We start from the raw sequence: 14,874 nt of genomic DNA on the forward strand, positions 1-14,874 counted from the left end.
ACCAATATTCTTTAAACAGTGTCTTCGGTCATCTGACGAAGTAAATCGTAGACTTTTTGTTCTAACATTATATGAGTATTTGGTAATATAAAGCTTAGCCAGTCATCCTAGTAGACCCTAGGTAAACTGTAGGTTATTGTCTTTATTGTGATAAGTATTAATTCTGTGTCACAAGGTTACTGAATGAGTAGTTAGGGTTAATTAAAAATTAACCCGTTAGGAATAGAGCTGTAATTCCTTTATTAATTAAGTTCCCCAAGAAGAGTTTCTAAATTATCACACGTTACTGAACGAGTAGTAAGGGTTAATTAAAAATTAACCAGTTAGGAATGGTGTTGTAATTCCCTTATTAATTAACTTCTCCTGTAAGCGTTTCTCAATTATCACACGTGTGGGTGTGGTGTAACGGTGAAGTGATTCGCATATTGTGTAACTAGACACCTAGAGATGAACTAATTAAGTGATCAGTTCTGGGTTATTATTATTGCTGTTATTAATTTACTACTACGGCTGTACATTTGTCAGCGTAGATTAATACAGATTCCAAAGTGTATTGTGTTTTGTTGTGTTTCTAGAGAACTAACGTGCTATAATAATATATACTTTATATAAGATCGTATCTCTGATCATACCTAGAGACGAGCCATACTAGGGTTAACAGCCTGTTACAGAGAGATCTAATAGATATACAGTTAGGAGAGATATTTTGATAATCGTGTTTTATTCAGTTACGGGAATTATAGAATCCCCGTGACAGGAGTAGAAAATTGGGGCGCTCGTCCCGGATCTGAAACGACATTAATATTCGTGCCCCTAAGCAAGCACGCGACGATAACTTCTGGAAATGAAATAATAAATAAAAAAAGATTTACTAACCTCGAACAGTGTCCTTTTATCCTTTGTTTGCACAATCCACAAAGAAAACACAAAGCTGCACGTAATGTTGAGATATTTTTGAAAGGACCAAGTGAAATCCACCCCGACAAATCGAACGACAGCTATTTTCGTGCCCTGTTCCAAAACCGGAAATAACCATTTTAGGCCACGCCAAAAAATTAAGGGATTTTCAGTACTTTTAAAATTGGATTGCTGTTTGATTCTTTTCACATTTAACACTGTAGAAGTTCTATTATATCAATATCCAAAGGGAAATAACTGCAACACCATAACAATTTAAAATTCCAACAATTTAAAGTGCACACAAACGACAGAATAAGTGCATACTTATTGCTCATTGCTTTGATTTGTAACACAGTGATGACAAAAGAAATTATCACCAAGGCGTATCACCCTTTCTTTGGTGCAATAGCCCAAATGCACCCAATGAGGGCACCCGTCACATTGGACCCATTTTGTAAACACCACTGAAATGCTCTGTCGTACTTGCGTGGGTGTAAACATGTGACAAACACAGCATTTTTCACTCTCTTCGATATCGATATCGCTGTTGTCTGATGAAGGTGAATACGAGTCAGGATTGTTGTAAGTTGACGGTCCAGGTTGAGGAGAGCTTGTATTTTTGCAGTTTTCAAAACTTGTTTGTTTCTTTGCAGTTTTCCCTGACTTGTTCTTGGAGTTCCTACTGTTTTTGATAGTAGGTTTGGTTGTTCCACTGGCATGCATGTAGTCGTCAACTTTCTGAGTAATATGGCTTTCCGTTATAGGTCGACCTGATACGACTTTACTGAGAGATCTCCGTGGCTTTTTGTTGTTATCTAGCTGCTTTGTGTTTCTTAGATTAGCAATTTTTTGGCATAAAAATGCACTTGGTGACTCAGAAAGACAAACTTCTGTTTCCTTGTTTGTTGTGGTGCAAACATTTTCAGTAGGAACAGTTTGATTGTCCAGGCCATCTGGTATCTCTGTTTGAATATCGTTGGCTTCGGCATTGTCTTGACCATTGTGATAAATTTCAGCTGGCATTACACTTTCATTGCTGATCACGTTTCTGCATAAAGGAAAGATTCCAGTCTTACGGAATGCAGCATGAAGGTTCTCGGCTGACAAGGCTCGGGAGTAAACCTTACAGGACAACTCGCAGATATTGTATCGAGTTATAGCTGTCGATGTTTGCCTCATTATTTTGTGACACACATAACTGTAGAATTTTTGTAAAGGACCGTAGCATGCAACATCCAAGGGTTGTAAAATATGGGATGTATGTGCAGGCAAAATAAACAGGATTATTTTCTTTTCTTTTGCCCACTCCACCAAATCTAAAGACACGTGTGATTTGTGACCATCGAGTAGAAGAAGTAAGTGCTGATCTGGCTGTCTTTGGGGTATAAACTTTATAAAATGATCTTGCAGGTAATGTCGGAAGATGTCAGAATTTGACCATCCTGTATCTGACATTTCGCAATCTGCACCTGGAGACGCTCCATGCATCAGTTCTGGCATCTTCCTCTTTCCGGCAAAAACGAAGAATGGTGGTATTGCTATACCACTAGCACTTCCACATCCAATAATGGTTGTTGTCAGTGACTTTCCTGAGGTAACAGCCTGGGGATGTTGGTCCCTTCCAGCAACAACACGTGGGGGACTGTGGTTCTGGGTGATACCTTTTTCGTCGACATTGAAGATCAGGTGTGGCTTATCGTAAAGACTGTACTTAGTGATGATATTTTCAAGCTCATCAAAGTATGAACAGACAACTGTAGACGAGGTACACTTTGCTCTAAACTGTTCAAGGGCACGTGGTTTGATAAGTCGCAGTTCAGGCCATCTACGGATGAAGAGATAGAGCCAGCCTAATGTAAAAGGTTTCTCAGAAATTCTTTTTCCCAGTTTGACAGCATAGTCTGTGGCTATATCAATCACCTCCTGCCTGGTGTAACCGTACCCATACGATGCCATCCTCTTCAAATGTTCCACAATCTTGGCCTCTTCATCCAAGGTAAGTACTGGCAAACAACCTGAACTAACACAGTCAATGTCAATTTTTCCAAGCGCACGATCTCTGAGTGTTTGCTCAGGAATACCAAATTGTCTAGATGCCCCTTTAACTGTAATTTTGCCATCTTTTACTGCAAAGTAAGCTTCTGTGAGGGTATTGGTACTGTACGATCGGTATTTTCTACCTTCTCTTTGATTTAACTAAAAAAAAAAAAAAAAAAAAAAGTTTTACTCATAGATGGATAAAAAAGCGTTTTACAAATATATTAGTGACTGAATTGCTGGAAAAAAATATGAAAGTCATCAAGTAAATACTAGGTTCACAAACACAACCATTTCTGTCATGAAACATGATTATATATAGCTTAAAAAATAGTTTTAAGGTCCAAACTAAGAGAGAGAAAAATTATTTGTTAAAAAATTAAGCTAATTTTTCCACTTCGTCGAAACACAAATAAAAAATTATATTTGGCCTTAAATAAATGTTTTGCCGACGTCATATCCTGGTAGAGAAGGTTGGCAATCCACAAGTACGTCGGTCACGATAATTTAGGGATTTTATTAAAAATTAGTGGCTATTTTTGGAAGCGGATATTTTGGTATTAGTGAAAAGTGATAAAATATCAAGTACATAATTCATTATGCTATCATTTACCTTTTTGTGTCGCATTCTTTTTGTAACTGCTGCTTAAAATAGATTAGTATTTACCCTTTATTTTTGACAGCTGCAAATCACGCGCAGCGCGTGAGCACGCGAGATTTCATCATTTCCTGTTTGGGCACGAAAAGACATGAGGCACGAATATTGAGTACCATACCATACATGTACATTTATATACATATACCATTTAATACATATACCATTTCGCCTGAATATAAGACTAAGCAATATTTTATTTAAACATTTTAAACTAATTTATAAATAGTAATACATACCGTATTTGTCGGCGTACCACATTCTTTTGGAATTAACAAACGTCTTTTGGAAAGACAGAAATTAACGTTGCCTAAAGAATGACGTAACAGAATTACCATGACGTCATACACGTAAACAAAGACGTGCATGCAAAGTAAACAAACAAATATGTACATTACGTAAATGTAATGTTTGGCCTTAACAGTAGGCGTGGCTTATTTTTGGGGGGTTCATCGAGATAAAAGATAAAAAGATAAAAGATAAAAAATTTCTTGCATATAAACATTACACATACGGAACTGGATGCAAAACATATGCATAAACAAGAAACAAACAAAATGACTAAATAAGGACTAATTATGGGCAATACATGTATAATCGTGAACAAATTTGCATACCGCACCAGCACAGGCTGGATTTTGGTTTTGCATAATATATATAAATTTTTCTTGCATACTCATACTTTTAAATAGGTAATTATGGAAAGTTAGATATGCATATAATTTGACACGTTGACTATTATATTTCTTATATATTATGATATGATGATATTCATCTTCAATTACATTGCAGTGGTCACATAAACGTTCTTCCACTGGAGTGAAGGGTTTTGTATGGCGCCCAGTCTCTATTTTTAATGTGTGGTCACTGAGACGTAATTTAGTAAAAGCTTTACGGTATTCTGGATGTATACCGTGTAATAAATATGGCTGTAGTTGAATATTGTGTTTATATAATTTGTACGTTCGCATCTTATTACTGGATCCATCTCTTTTGGCTGGAGCTATAAGGTTTTCTTTTAAAATATTGTGATACTTAGTTTTAATTATATTTATAAGATGAATGGGATAATTGACAGTGCTTCGTTTTTGATTCAACTCACCAATGTAATAATATAATTTGTGAAGCCAACCAATATTTTTCTTTTCAAGGCTTGTGCATTCAGAGAAAGCATGTTGTAAAATAATGTTGTCCGTAGTTTGCATATGGGAGTAAAAATGTAACATTCTTTTTACCACAGACAACAGGAGTGGGTACAAACCTAGCTCAGCTCTAGAGGTCCATTTATGGGTACGACTATTAACCTGTAGTGTTGATTTACAGAATTTTAAAAGCACTCTCTCTGGCAGGAAAGTTTCCAAATATTTTAATGATATGAACTGGGCACCCCAAACCTCACTGGCATATAAAAGGACAGGCTCAACAAGAGAATTAAATAACTGGCATGAAATGTCTACTGGTAGGTTAACATTTGAGATATGAACGAAAAAAGGTAAGCACTTCTGGACCAATCAGATTGCTGTAAAGTGTATAGACGCAAAGAAAATTTAATTATTATTTTCTGAAGGCGTGTTTTGTAGTAACCCTTTTATTGTTTTGAATCTATCATGTCAAAACAATGATACACGAACGGATTTAGACAGAAACATGAATTGCCGCTAAAACAACACATGTCGTCTGCTGATAGAAAACATGGCTCAGGCCGAAACGAAGTAGGCCTACATGGGAGTAATTTCTTTTACATAATTTTCATGTTGAATCCAACCATCTTTACACTTTCCTGGCATTGTAACAAAATACGTTTTATTACCGTCACTTTGAAAACTTTCGCTAGTACTGATTAAATGGTTTTAACAGTAAACTCTTGATATTGTTCTTCCGGAAATGTCTCACCGACTTGAACAAGTCATGTGCTTTCTGATTGGTATTTTGTTCTAACAGTGTTTAGTGTAACACAGAACAGACACGTATATCAGAACAGAACTTTATTACACTCAGGCGTAAGAGATACATACATATTCCATGACTTTCCAGGATTTCCATGACCCGAACTGACTGGGGGCGAACTGGTACCTTTGTGGGGGCGAACTGGTTATGCACTTGGGGGCGAACTGACATCCTATTTGGGGGCGAACTGACTGGGGGCGAACAGACCTGGGGGCGAATTGACTGGGGGGCGAACTGGCTGGGGGTGGGGCGAAACGTCATGGATTCGATAGTTATAGGCTCGTACGCAGAAAATTATATCGGGGGGTGCGTAATCGACGGCCCATGCCTCCCTAAATTTTTTAAAATCAAGAATGCAGGAGATGCATTTTCCTGCATTCCGGGAAGTAAATTTATCACAACCATCGGACTATTTTTTTTTTTTTTTACACATCCACGGATGGACCTCGGCAGACTATGGGGGGGGGGGGGGGGTGCGTACGCACCCCTCGCACCCCCCTGCGTACGGGCCTGAGTTAATAGTGAAGGTTAATTGTAAACTATCTATCAAATTAAGTTAAATTACTTTCTCTCTCTTTCTTTGTGGACAAAATACTCGCTATAAAATGGGTCAATAATTTACCAGGGTGGCCGTACCACGTTTGTTTGTTTGTTTTCTTTCTTTTTTGGGGGTGGGTTATATAGAGGATACACCCCGAATATTTTGTGATATCATAATTTATCAGCATGAGTTGATAAAAGTATAATTTTATCCGAGACTTGTGGGAGGGGAAGGGCGAAACCACCCAACTGTTGGGGCGAAACGACCCGTTTGGAGAACGAACCTACCCAGGACGAAACAATAAGGGCGAAATGACCTTATAGGCTACCTGTTAGCCTACATATGATTCATGAAAATGTCTGAAATAACAATCTGAAAACTATATTCAAGCTATAACGATCTATATTACTCTATGTAAACAACATGTATGGCACATAAAAACCTAGCCTTTTTAGAAACTATGTACCACATAAACAACCCAGAATGTTTGAAATAAACTATAGTCAGTATAGAAAATAGATTACACCTAAGGGGCCGTCCATAATTTTCAACATTTTCACAAGTGTACAAAGAGTACACTTTTGACCACCACCCTCCCACCTCCTAAAAGTGTACATCCCCCAAATGAAAAATGTTGATCGACATTTTTCATTTAAAAAAAAAGTGTACGCCAGTGTTTATTGTAATCGTCTGCTAAACATGTTTTGGAGCGAGTGTGAATACCCAGCACCCTCTCCTCTGGATCCGCGCCTGGTGGCTCATATGAGTTATACCCATCTGTGTTCTCCTCCTCACCGTGATTCATGTCACGGGTTTCCTGGAGATGGCGGATACAGCACATATTCACTACCCCTTAGAACATTTTAACACAAGTGTACTATCTTGTCCGTGGGATGGTGCATATAAAATATATTTTGTTTTGGTATTTAATGTTAATATGCTCCATTGTGTCATTCATAAATGTCATTCTTTCATCGTTGTATACACTATTTTTATTAATAATTTCAGAATTTTACATTGATGTTGATTATAATAGTATTCCTTTGTTTTACACCCAATAGCCGATGTTTGTTTTGTGCTGGAGTGTCGTTAAACATTCATTCATCCGTTAAACTGATTGTTTTTTTCTCGTTCCAACCAGTGCACCACCAACTAGTCAAAGGCCGTGGTATGTGCTTTCCTGTCTGTGGGAAAGTGCATATTAAGAAAATGTAGCGGCTTTCCTCTGTTGACTACGAGTCAGAATTACCAAATGTTTGACATCCAATAGCCGATGATTAATATATCAATGTGCTCTAGTGTTGTCCTTAAACAAAAACTTTAAACATTTCTTCATTCTGTAACCCGGGGCTGAATGAATGAATGTTTAACGACACCCCAGCACGAAAAATACATCGGTTATTGGGTGTCAAACCATGGTAATGCAAACAAATAAAGTGATGATCAACATCAATATAAAAATTCAAGATTTAAATAAAAACAGTGTAAAGAGCTGAAGTAATTACAAAACTTCTTGTGGTTCCAAAGTTTTATTCGTCGTATTGGAAAAACTTATACAATGCAATATAAATATTTCTTACTATTATCACGCATACAAACGTTCACACTTCCGCTACACATATAATATAAACTCTCGCAATTAAGATAAAATATCGCTGACAAAGAAAGAAAAGTTTTATTTAACGACGCACTCAACACATGTTATTTACGGTTATATGGCGTCAGACATATGGTTAAGGACCACACAGATTTTGCGAGGAAACCCGCTGTCGCCACTACATGGGCTACTCTTTCCGATTAGCAGCAAGAGATCTTTTATTTGCGTTTCCCACAGACAGGATAGCACAAACCATGGCCTTTGTTGAACCAGTTATGGATCCATGGTCGGTGCAAGTGGTTTACACCTACCCACTGAGCCTTGCGGAGCACTCACTCGGGGTTTGGAGTCGGTATCTGGATTAAAAGTCCCATGCCTCGACTGGGATCCGAACCCAGTACCTACCAGCCTGTAGACCGATGGCCTAACCACGACTCCACCGAGGCCGGTTATTACTGACAATGTCCGAATATTGCAAAATATTAAGTACAAATAATATCTTAAGAAATTATGAATATCAGCTTCTGATGAAAGATGATCGTCATATGACAATTAGGAAAATCTAGTTATAAATGGCGTAGTCCAAAAGCATGCAGTGCATGTCTCGGTGTCGAGTCATCAGTCTTTCGTGAACTGTCATCGTCGCACGTGAATCAACAACTACTAACAAACCCAACACAATAAACAATGACCACTACTAACACAAAAGATGAAATAAACAACACATGTTTCTTTATCTATTTTATATTTAAAGATCGAATCCTACAAATTAGTTAGAAAAATACTTAATATATTATAATTAATATTTAATTGAAATCTTTGATAATTAATAAGTTAACACCTGGTTACAATTCATTCTGTGTTGTGCACTTCAAGGCTGGGTCTCAACAGACGATCTCACTGTTGCATAATGGTGATTTCCCGTATTACACTTTGAAATATATGCCCACAAAACAATTCAACCGAATAATTTACAACTATAAAATGTGGGTTTTTTATTGTAAAATCTTTAGTGGACGATCGACGGAATGGGGTTCGGTTAGTTGAGGCGAGCAGTTCGTGCCATTATGCTAGGCGCATGTTGCCGACAAGTTTGCTATCTTTGTGTACTTCAGCTATCTCTGACGACGCTATCTTGCCAGATTTTGTATATTCGCCAATTCTCCAGGCTTGTCTTTGTTTGACACCCAATAGCCGACGTGTAGTTTTGTGCTGGGGTGTCGCTAAACATTCATTCAGTGGCGGGATTTAGCTCAGTCGGTTCAGTGCTCGTTTGAGGTGCCAGCGACGCACGATCGAACCACCTCGTTGGATCCATTCATCCGATTGATTTGTTTCTCGTTCCAACCAATGCACCACAAATGGACAAAGGCTGCGGTATGTGATTTTCTGTCTGTGAGAAAGTGCATATAAATTATTCCTTGCTGCTAATGTAAAAATGTGGGCTTCATCTGGTGACATCCAATAGCCAATTATTATTTAATCAATGTGCTTCAGTGGTGCCGTTAAACAAAACAAACTTTAAACATCCATTCGTTCAGTCATACATTCTCCAGGCAGTATCTCTTAAACGTTTTCAAACTTCTCTTTTTTTTCTTCCTTTATTTTCTATCCGTGATAATGATGTTTTCATAATTTTTCCATTAGCAACAGTAGTTGTTTTATATACACATTTCTACAGACAGAACAACACTTTGATATACTAGTATTGGGGCACTGGTTGCAGCGGGGAAAATACCAATAGGTCCACCGACGTTATTATACCTAGATGATCACACAAAGCCATAAGTATGCACCTTCTTTGCTTACCCTCTCATTAGAAGCTGTTCTATTCAATAAGTTCTAGGGAAATCACTAAGTTGAGTAATGAAAATATATACATGTACATATATATATATAGTGAGCAACAAAAGAAATGCACGAAATACAAATACCCTGTATATAACCCCCTTAGTTTATTTTATCACAAAACAGAAACTGTTCGTTTACATCTCTGTCGTGGGAGTGGCAGTCATCCTACAGGTGAATGAATGCATGAATGAATGAATGAATGTTTAACAACACCCCAACACGAAAAATACACCGGCTATTGGGTGTCAAACTATGGTAAATAAACAAGTTACTAGTCATTTCGTACCAAAGTCATTTCGTACCATAGTTTATGGTCATTTCGTACCACAGTCATTTCGTACCATAGCCATTTCGTACGTACTTTTTACCATCTCGTACCATAATGTTTGGTCATTTCGTACCAGAGTCATCTCGTACTCGATGTCTTATTTTTGTCATGTTATGCCACTTCTTATTTTTACTGTTGACGAATAAACGTTGACGTGTAAACATATTTTGTAACACATGGTCTTCGTGGGTAATTAAGGTTTTTCTGATATCGGCTTGTCTTAGAAGATCTTGATATGTTATTCTAACACAAGGTGCTCGTTGGTAATTAATATAATGATGAACGGAAACGTGAGGAGATGAAAGTAATATATCATCTTTTTTTGTTCTTTTTTATTTTATTAAGGGGTGGGGATTCAATATAGTTGCATTAGCCTAATGTTTATTTTTTAAACCAGTAATTCGACATTTTACTATCTATCATTCAACTAAGCTTCACAATTGAATAGGCCTAACCTGTAGGAAATGACTTTGGTACGAAATGACCAAACAGATATGGTACGAAATAACCATGGTACGAAATGACTTGGGTACGAAATGGTAAAATTGGGTACGAAACGACTATGGTACGAAATGACTATGGTACGAATTGACTGGTTACCAATAAACCAATAAAGTGATGATCAATCCTACAGGTGATGCAGGAAGGGTGTAACATCCTGTTACGGATCTCCAAGGGGAGTGGCTGTCCTCCTACAGGTGATGCTGGAAGGGTGTAACACCCTGTTACGGATCTCCAAGGGAGTGGCAGTCCTCCTACAGGTGATGCAGGAAGGGTGTAACACCCTGTTACGGATCTCCAAGGTGAGTGACAGTCCTCCTACAGGTGATGCAGGAAGGGTGTAACACCCTGTTACGGATCTCCAAGGTGAGTGACAGTCCTCCTACAGGTGATGCAGGAAGGGTGTAACATCCTGTTACGGATCTCCAAGGGGAGTGGCTGTCCTCCTACAGGTGATGCTGGAAGGGTGTAACACCCTGTTACGGATCTCCAAGGTGAGTGACAGTCCTTCTACAGGTGATGCAGGAAGGGTGTAACACCCTGTTACGGATCTCCAAGGTGAGTGACAGTCCTCCTACAGGTGATGCAGGAAGGGTGTAACATCCTGTTACGGATCTCCAAGGGGAGTAGCAGTCCTCCTACAGGTGATGCAGGAAGGGTGTAACATCCTGTTACGTATCTCCAAGGGGAGTGACAGTCGTCCTATAGGTGATGCAGGAAGGGTGTAACATCCTGTTACTGATCTCCAAGGGGAGTAGCAGTCCTCCTAAGGACGAGAACCCGATAGTGGATCATGGAAACAATCTCCGCTTTGCCTAACATCCTTTCGACTCTGTCTTGTACAGCGATACGATTTTCATCAGGGTATATGGTTTTGTCATTCAGATTCACATCCTCGCCTAAACCAACACATTTTAAATTATTTTTCTCCCTACATGTTGCATATCGAGTACTAGTAACAATTGAGAGATGTAATTTCCTACCCTGATTGTTACAGCATATTACCTTCATCAACACATTAAACACTTAATGTACACAGTTATTTTCACTAAACCAATATGTACAAAGAAACCAACAAACAAATACTATAAGAGTTGAGATATGCTTAAAGGCTGTATGTTCATAGAAGCTTTACAATGATTCAGAATATATAGATGTAACGTACCGTTTAATGAATTCCATTTTACTGCAAACGTACTATAACTATCAAATTGCATACCTTCAGATGCAAAGAGTTGTCTAGATATAGTCTACTCTGGACCTTCGGACATCTTTGATTTTGAATGAATGAATGTTTAACGACACCCCAGCACGAAAAATACATCGGCTATTGGGTGTCTCTTTGATTTTGCGTCATCAAACGCAGCCTTAAAACTGTCGGCAATTTCAGCCGTTTTGAAGTTAATGGTAAACTGTTCAATTTTCGGCTCACCGTAAGAGAAATCCTGTGCGTACCAGATACAAGCTTTGCCATCGGACCTCGGCATCTGATTGAGCTGGAGGTCGGAGGTTATCATGTGGTTCAAGAACAGCGTCAGGACCTGCTCCCGCCTCATCAGGATACGGACCTTCTTCATGAGTCTGTTCTCCAGTAACTTCACATTGCCCAGTCCACGTTCCTTCCACTCCCCGCTGTCGAACCTGTACAGCTTGGCCCGGTGTTCAAACAAAACCGATTCGTCCTCTTCGCCCGTTTTCACCTCGATCTTATCCGGAAGTGGAACAACTGGTTTATAAGTGATAGGTTTTGTAAATGCAAATCCTCCAGAACCTTTACTAAACTGGGAAGCTGCTCCAGTGTAACGTTTTCCAGTCTGAGTTGACGGCGCATGGTTTTTATTGACATATATCGATATCTGCCCAATGCTATACTCTGATTTGTCGTATTTCTCTTTATCGAGCACCACATTCTCTACTTGCAGGTCTGGTAGTTGTAAGTCTTCCATGAGAGATTTACCTTTCTTCTCCAACGATTTGGTCATCTCAACAAATTCCACGTCTCGGGCAAATGACAGCGCCTGCTGACAATACAAGACGTGTTCTGCTTTCAGCTCTTCTGACTTATCAACCAGCGCAAGTTGTTCGTCTCTCTTGGCCTTTTGTTTAGCTACATTTTCCATAACTAATCTTTTCAGTTTCTTTGAACTTTGTTCAACGTTTTCTACAAGCTTACTTGAATGTTCGTCTATATCATTCATAACCTGCTTTTGTATTTTATCTAGATTAGCATTCTGCTCTACAAGCTTGCTTTTGTATTCTGTACGTAATTCTGATGCTTTCTTCAGAGCGGCTAACGAGGAACTGATTTTCTTCTTGTTGGCATCACAGAATTCTCTAAGATCACAAATATCGTGTTCTTTGTGAGACACGAGGGCACAAGTAGTGCACATTGCTTTATCACACGCTTCACTCTTGCAGTATACATCAATATTCTTGTCACGATGAACTGGACACATGCTGCTTGTTTTTAGAAAGTTTCGTGGTGTGTTAACTAATTCCGTTAAAGGAACGGACTTGTGTTGTTCTATAAACCTTGCATGCCATCTATCGCAGGTCTCACAAAGGTATTTCTCATACTCTAGACACCGAACAGTGGCCTTGTTGTTATCAGGACTGATAACACAACACATCGCCGAGCTGTTTCTTAAAACCAATATATTCCACCATGTGCATCAACATGTTATTTTGCTGAAATGAGGATTTGATGGAACCTTGGACGGGCCAAATGTTTCGGCACTTGGGACAGTTCACCCCTTGTGCAGCCGGTCCCCACATTTTTTCTAGACATTCACAACAAAAGGAATGGAGGCAGGGTAGAGTTCTCGGAGTTCTAACCCCGTCATCAAAATTATCCAGACAAATTTCACATATGGCAAATTCTTCTCGTATTTCAAGAATAGGTACGACGATGTTTTCTGCCATGATGTTTTATGTTTCAAGTCTCTGTTATCTGTCTACCTATACGTTATCTGCACCGTTGGCTTAAAATCTGTTCCTCTGATGACATTAATAGTGATGTGATCTATGAAGGATACAGAATAAAACCATAAAAAGTCCTTATTAAATAGTGGTTGCATAATAACTTTAATCTTCTGTGATGGCTTATCATTGAACAAGGATATCAAACCTCAAATCTAGCCTCACCATATTCATTTCCTATTGCAAAATACAAACACAACTACAGTTTTAATATAAACCCATGTCTTGTCGGTATCAACGTTTATCGTCATCTGTTTTCATACTATGTACACATTTATATGCGCACGCACACACGCACACGCACGCGCCCGGACACATACACATGCACGTGCGCGCCCAAACACAAACACACACACACACACACACAAACACATACACACACACAGACACACATACACATAAACACACACACACATACAAACACACACATACAAACACACACACACACACACACACACACACACACACACACACACACAGTTTAACTAATCTCAAACTAGTTTTGGCTGCATTCCCATACACATATGTAGTAACAGACATCGCCCCCCCCCCCCCCCCCCCAATCCCCCCATCCCCACAAAAAGAGCAACAAACAAACAAAAAACAAAACAAAACAAAACAATCAACCCATCGCGATATCTCAAAGTGATTTATTGTCACTGTATTTTGTAACACAAAACTGGTGGAAATCGGCGCCCACTTATGAAAGAGGCATGAACCAAAAAAAAAAAAATAAAAAAAAAATAATAAAAAAAAAAAATATAAAAAAAAAAAAAAAAAAAAAAATATATATATATTTAAAAAAAATAAAATAAAAACAAATCAATATAGATTGACCACAAAATATTTGAGTTTTCTACCTATAAGTCCCACAAGGTAACCAGGAAGTTTGTTTTGTTTAACGACACCACTGGAGCACGTTGATTAATTAATCATCGGCTATTGGATGTCAAACATTTGGTAATTCTGACTCGTAGTCATCAGAGGAAACCCGCTACATTTTTCCTAATGCAGCAAGGGATCTTTTATATGCACTTTCCCACAGACAGGGAAGCACATGCCACGGCCTGTGTCCAGTTGTGGTGCACTGGTTGCAAAGAGAGACCCCCCCCCCCAAAAAAAAAAAAAAAAAAAAACCCACAAAAAAACCCACAAACCCCCCCACAGCAAACAACAACAACAATCAGCTGAATAGATCAACCGAGGTGGTTCGATCCTGCGACGCAAGCATCTCAAGTGAGCAATCAACCAACTGAGCTAAGTCCCGTCCCTTGTAACCCGGAAGTCCATGATTTGGTGTGAGGTAACCCACCAGAGTTGATAAAGACCAGCGTTAAATAAATATGATCGCGTACGAACGAGTCGTTCGTGGGTGCCCTCGACTAAACCTGAATACTGAGCACGTCCGTGTCATCTACACAGGGTTATCATATTAACACAGCAAGGAAAGGAATATTTGTCATAGGACATTTCAGCATGTTTTAATCAACGGCTATTTTACGTCTAACATAGGAGATAGAGACGAAACCCGATGCCAC

General features: G+C 38.8%; 2 protein-coding genes across 3 annotated transcripts in view; both read right to left on the reverse strand.

The window, feature by feature from the left end:
• Positions 1 to 685: 685 nt before the first annotated feature.
• On the reverse strand, positions 686 to 3,999 carry LOC121388791. 2 transcript variants are annotated; one of them, XM_041520328.1, is made up of 2 exons: positions 3,832 to 3,999; positions 686 to 3,096 (listed from the first exon to the last, which is right to left on the reverse strand). In XM_041520328.1, exons 1-2 carry the CDS (start codon positions 3,985 to 3,987, stop codon positions 1,225 to 1,227), a joined length of 2,028 nt encoding a protein of 675 aa, XP_041376262.1. In that variant the 5' UTR covers positions 3,988 to 3,999; the 3' UTR covers positions 686 to 1,224. The 2 variants fall into 2 exon arrangements, with proteins under 2 accessions (XP_041376262.1, XP_041376339.1); XM_041520405.1 differs by lacking the exon at positions 3,832 to 3,999 and adding an exon at positions 3,551 to 3,620.
• Positions 4,000 to 13,462: 9,463 nt separating this feature from the next.
• Positions 13,463 to 14,874, reverse strand: part of LOC121366094 — an 8,211-nt gene continuing 6,799 nt past the window's right edge. Inside the window, exon 2 of the mRNA XM_041495005.1 lies at positions 13,463 to 13,513. Within this exon, the coding sequence (XP_041350939.1) occupies positions 13,463 to 13,513 (51 nt within the window). The remainder of the gene's footprint in view (positions 13,514 to 14,874) is intronic.

The sequence above is a fragment of the Gigantopelta aegis genome, chromosome 1 (genome assembly GCF_016097555.1).
Source record: "Gigantopelta aegis isolate Gae_Host chromosome 1, Gae_host_genome, whole genome shotgun sequence".
NCBI classification, from domain to species: Eukaryota; Metazoa; Mollusca; class Gastropoda; order Neomphalida; family Peltospiridae; genus Gigantopelta; species Gigantopelta aegis.

What these genes read in the sequence shown, in the direction of transcription:
- LOC121388791 (XM_041520328.1), bottom strand. Translation starts at nt 3,987, where the DNA reads ATGTACATATTTGTTTGTTTACTTTGCATGCACGTCTTTGTTTACGTG. An exon ending in GTGGTACGCCGACAAATACG is followed by an intron (nt 3,097 to 3,831) that starts GTATGTATTACT and finishes TTTTTTTTTTAG; the next exon opens with TTAAATCAAAGAGAAGGTAG.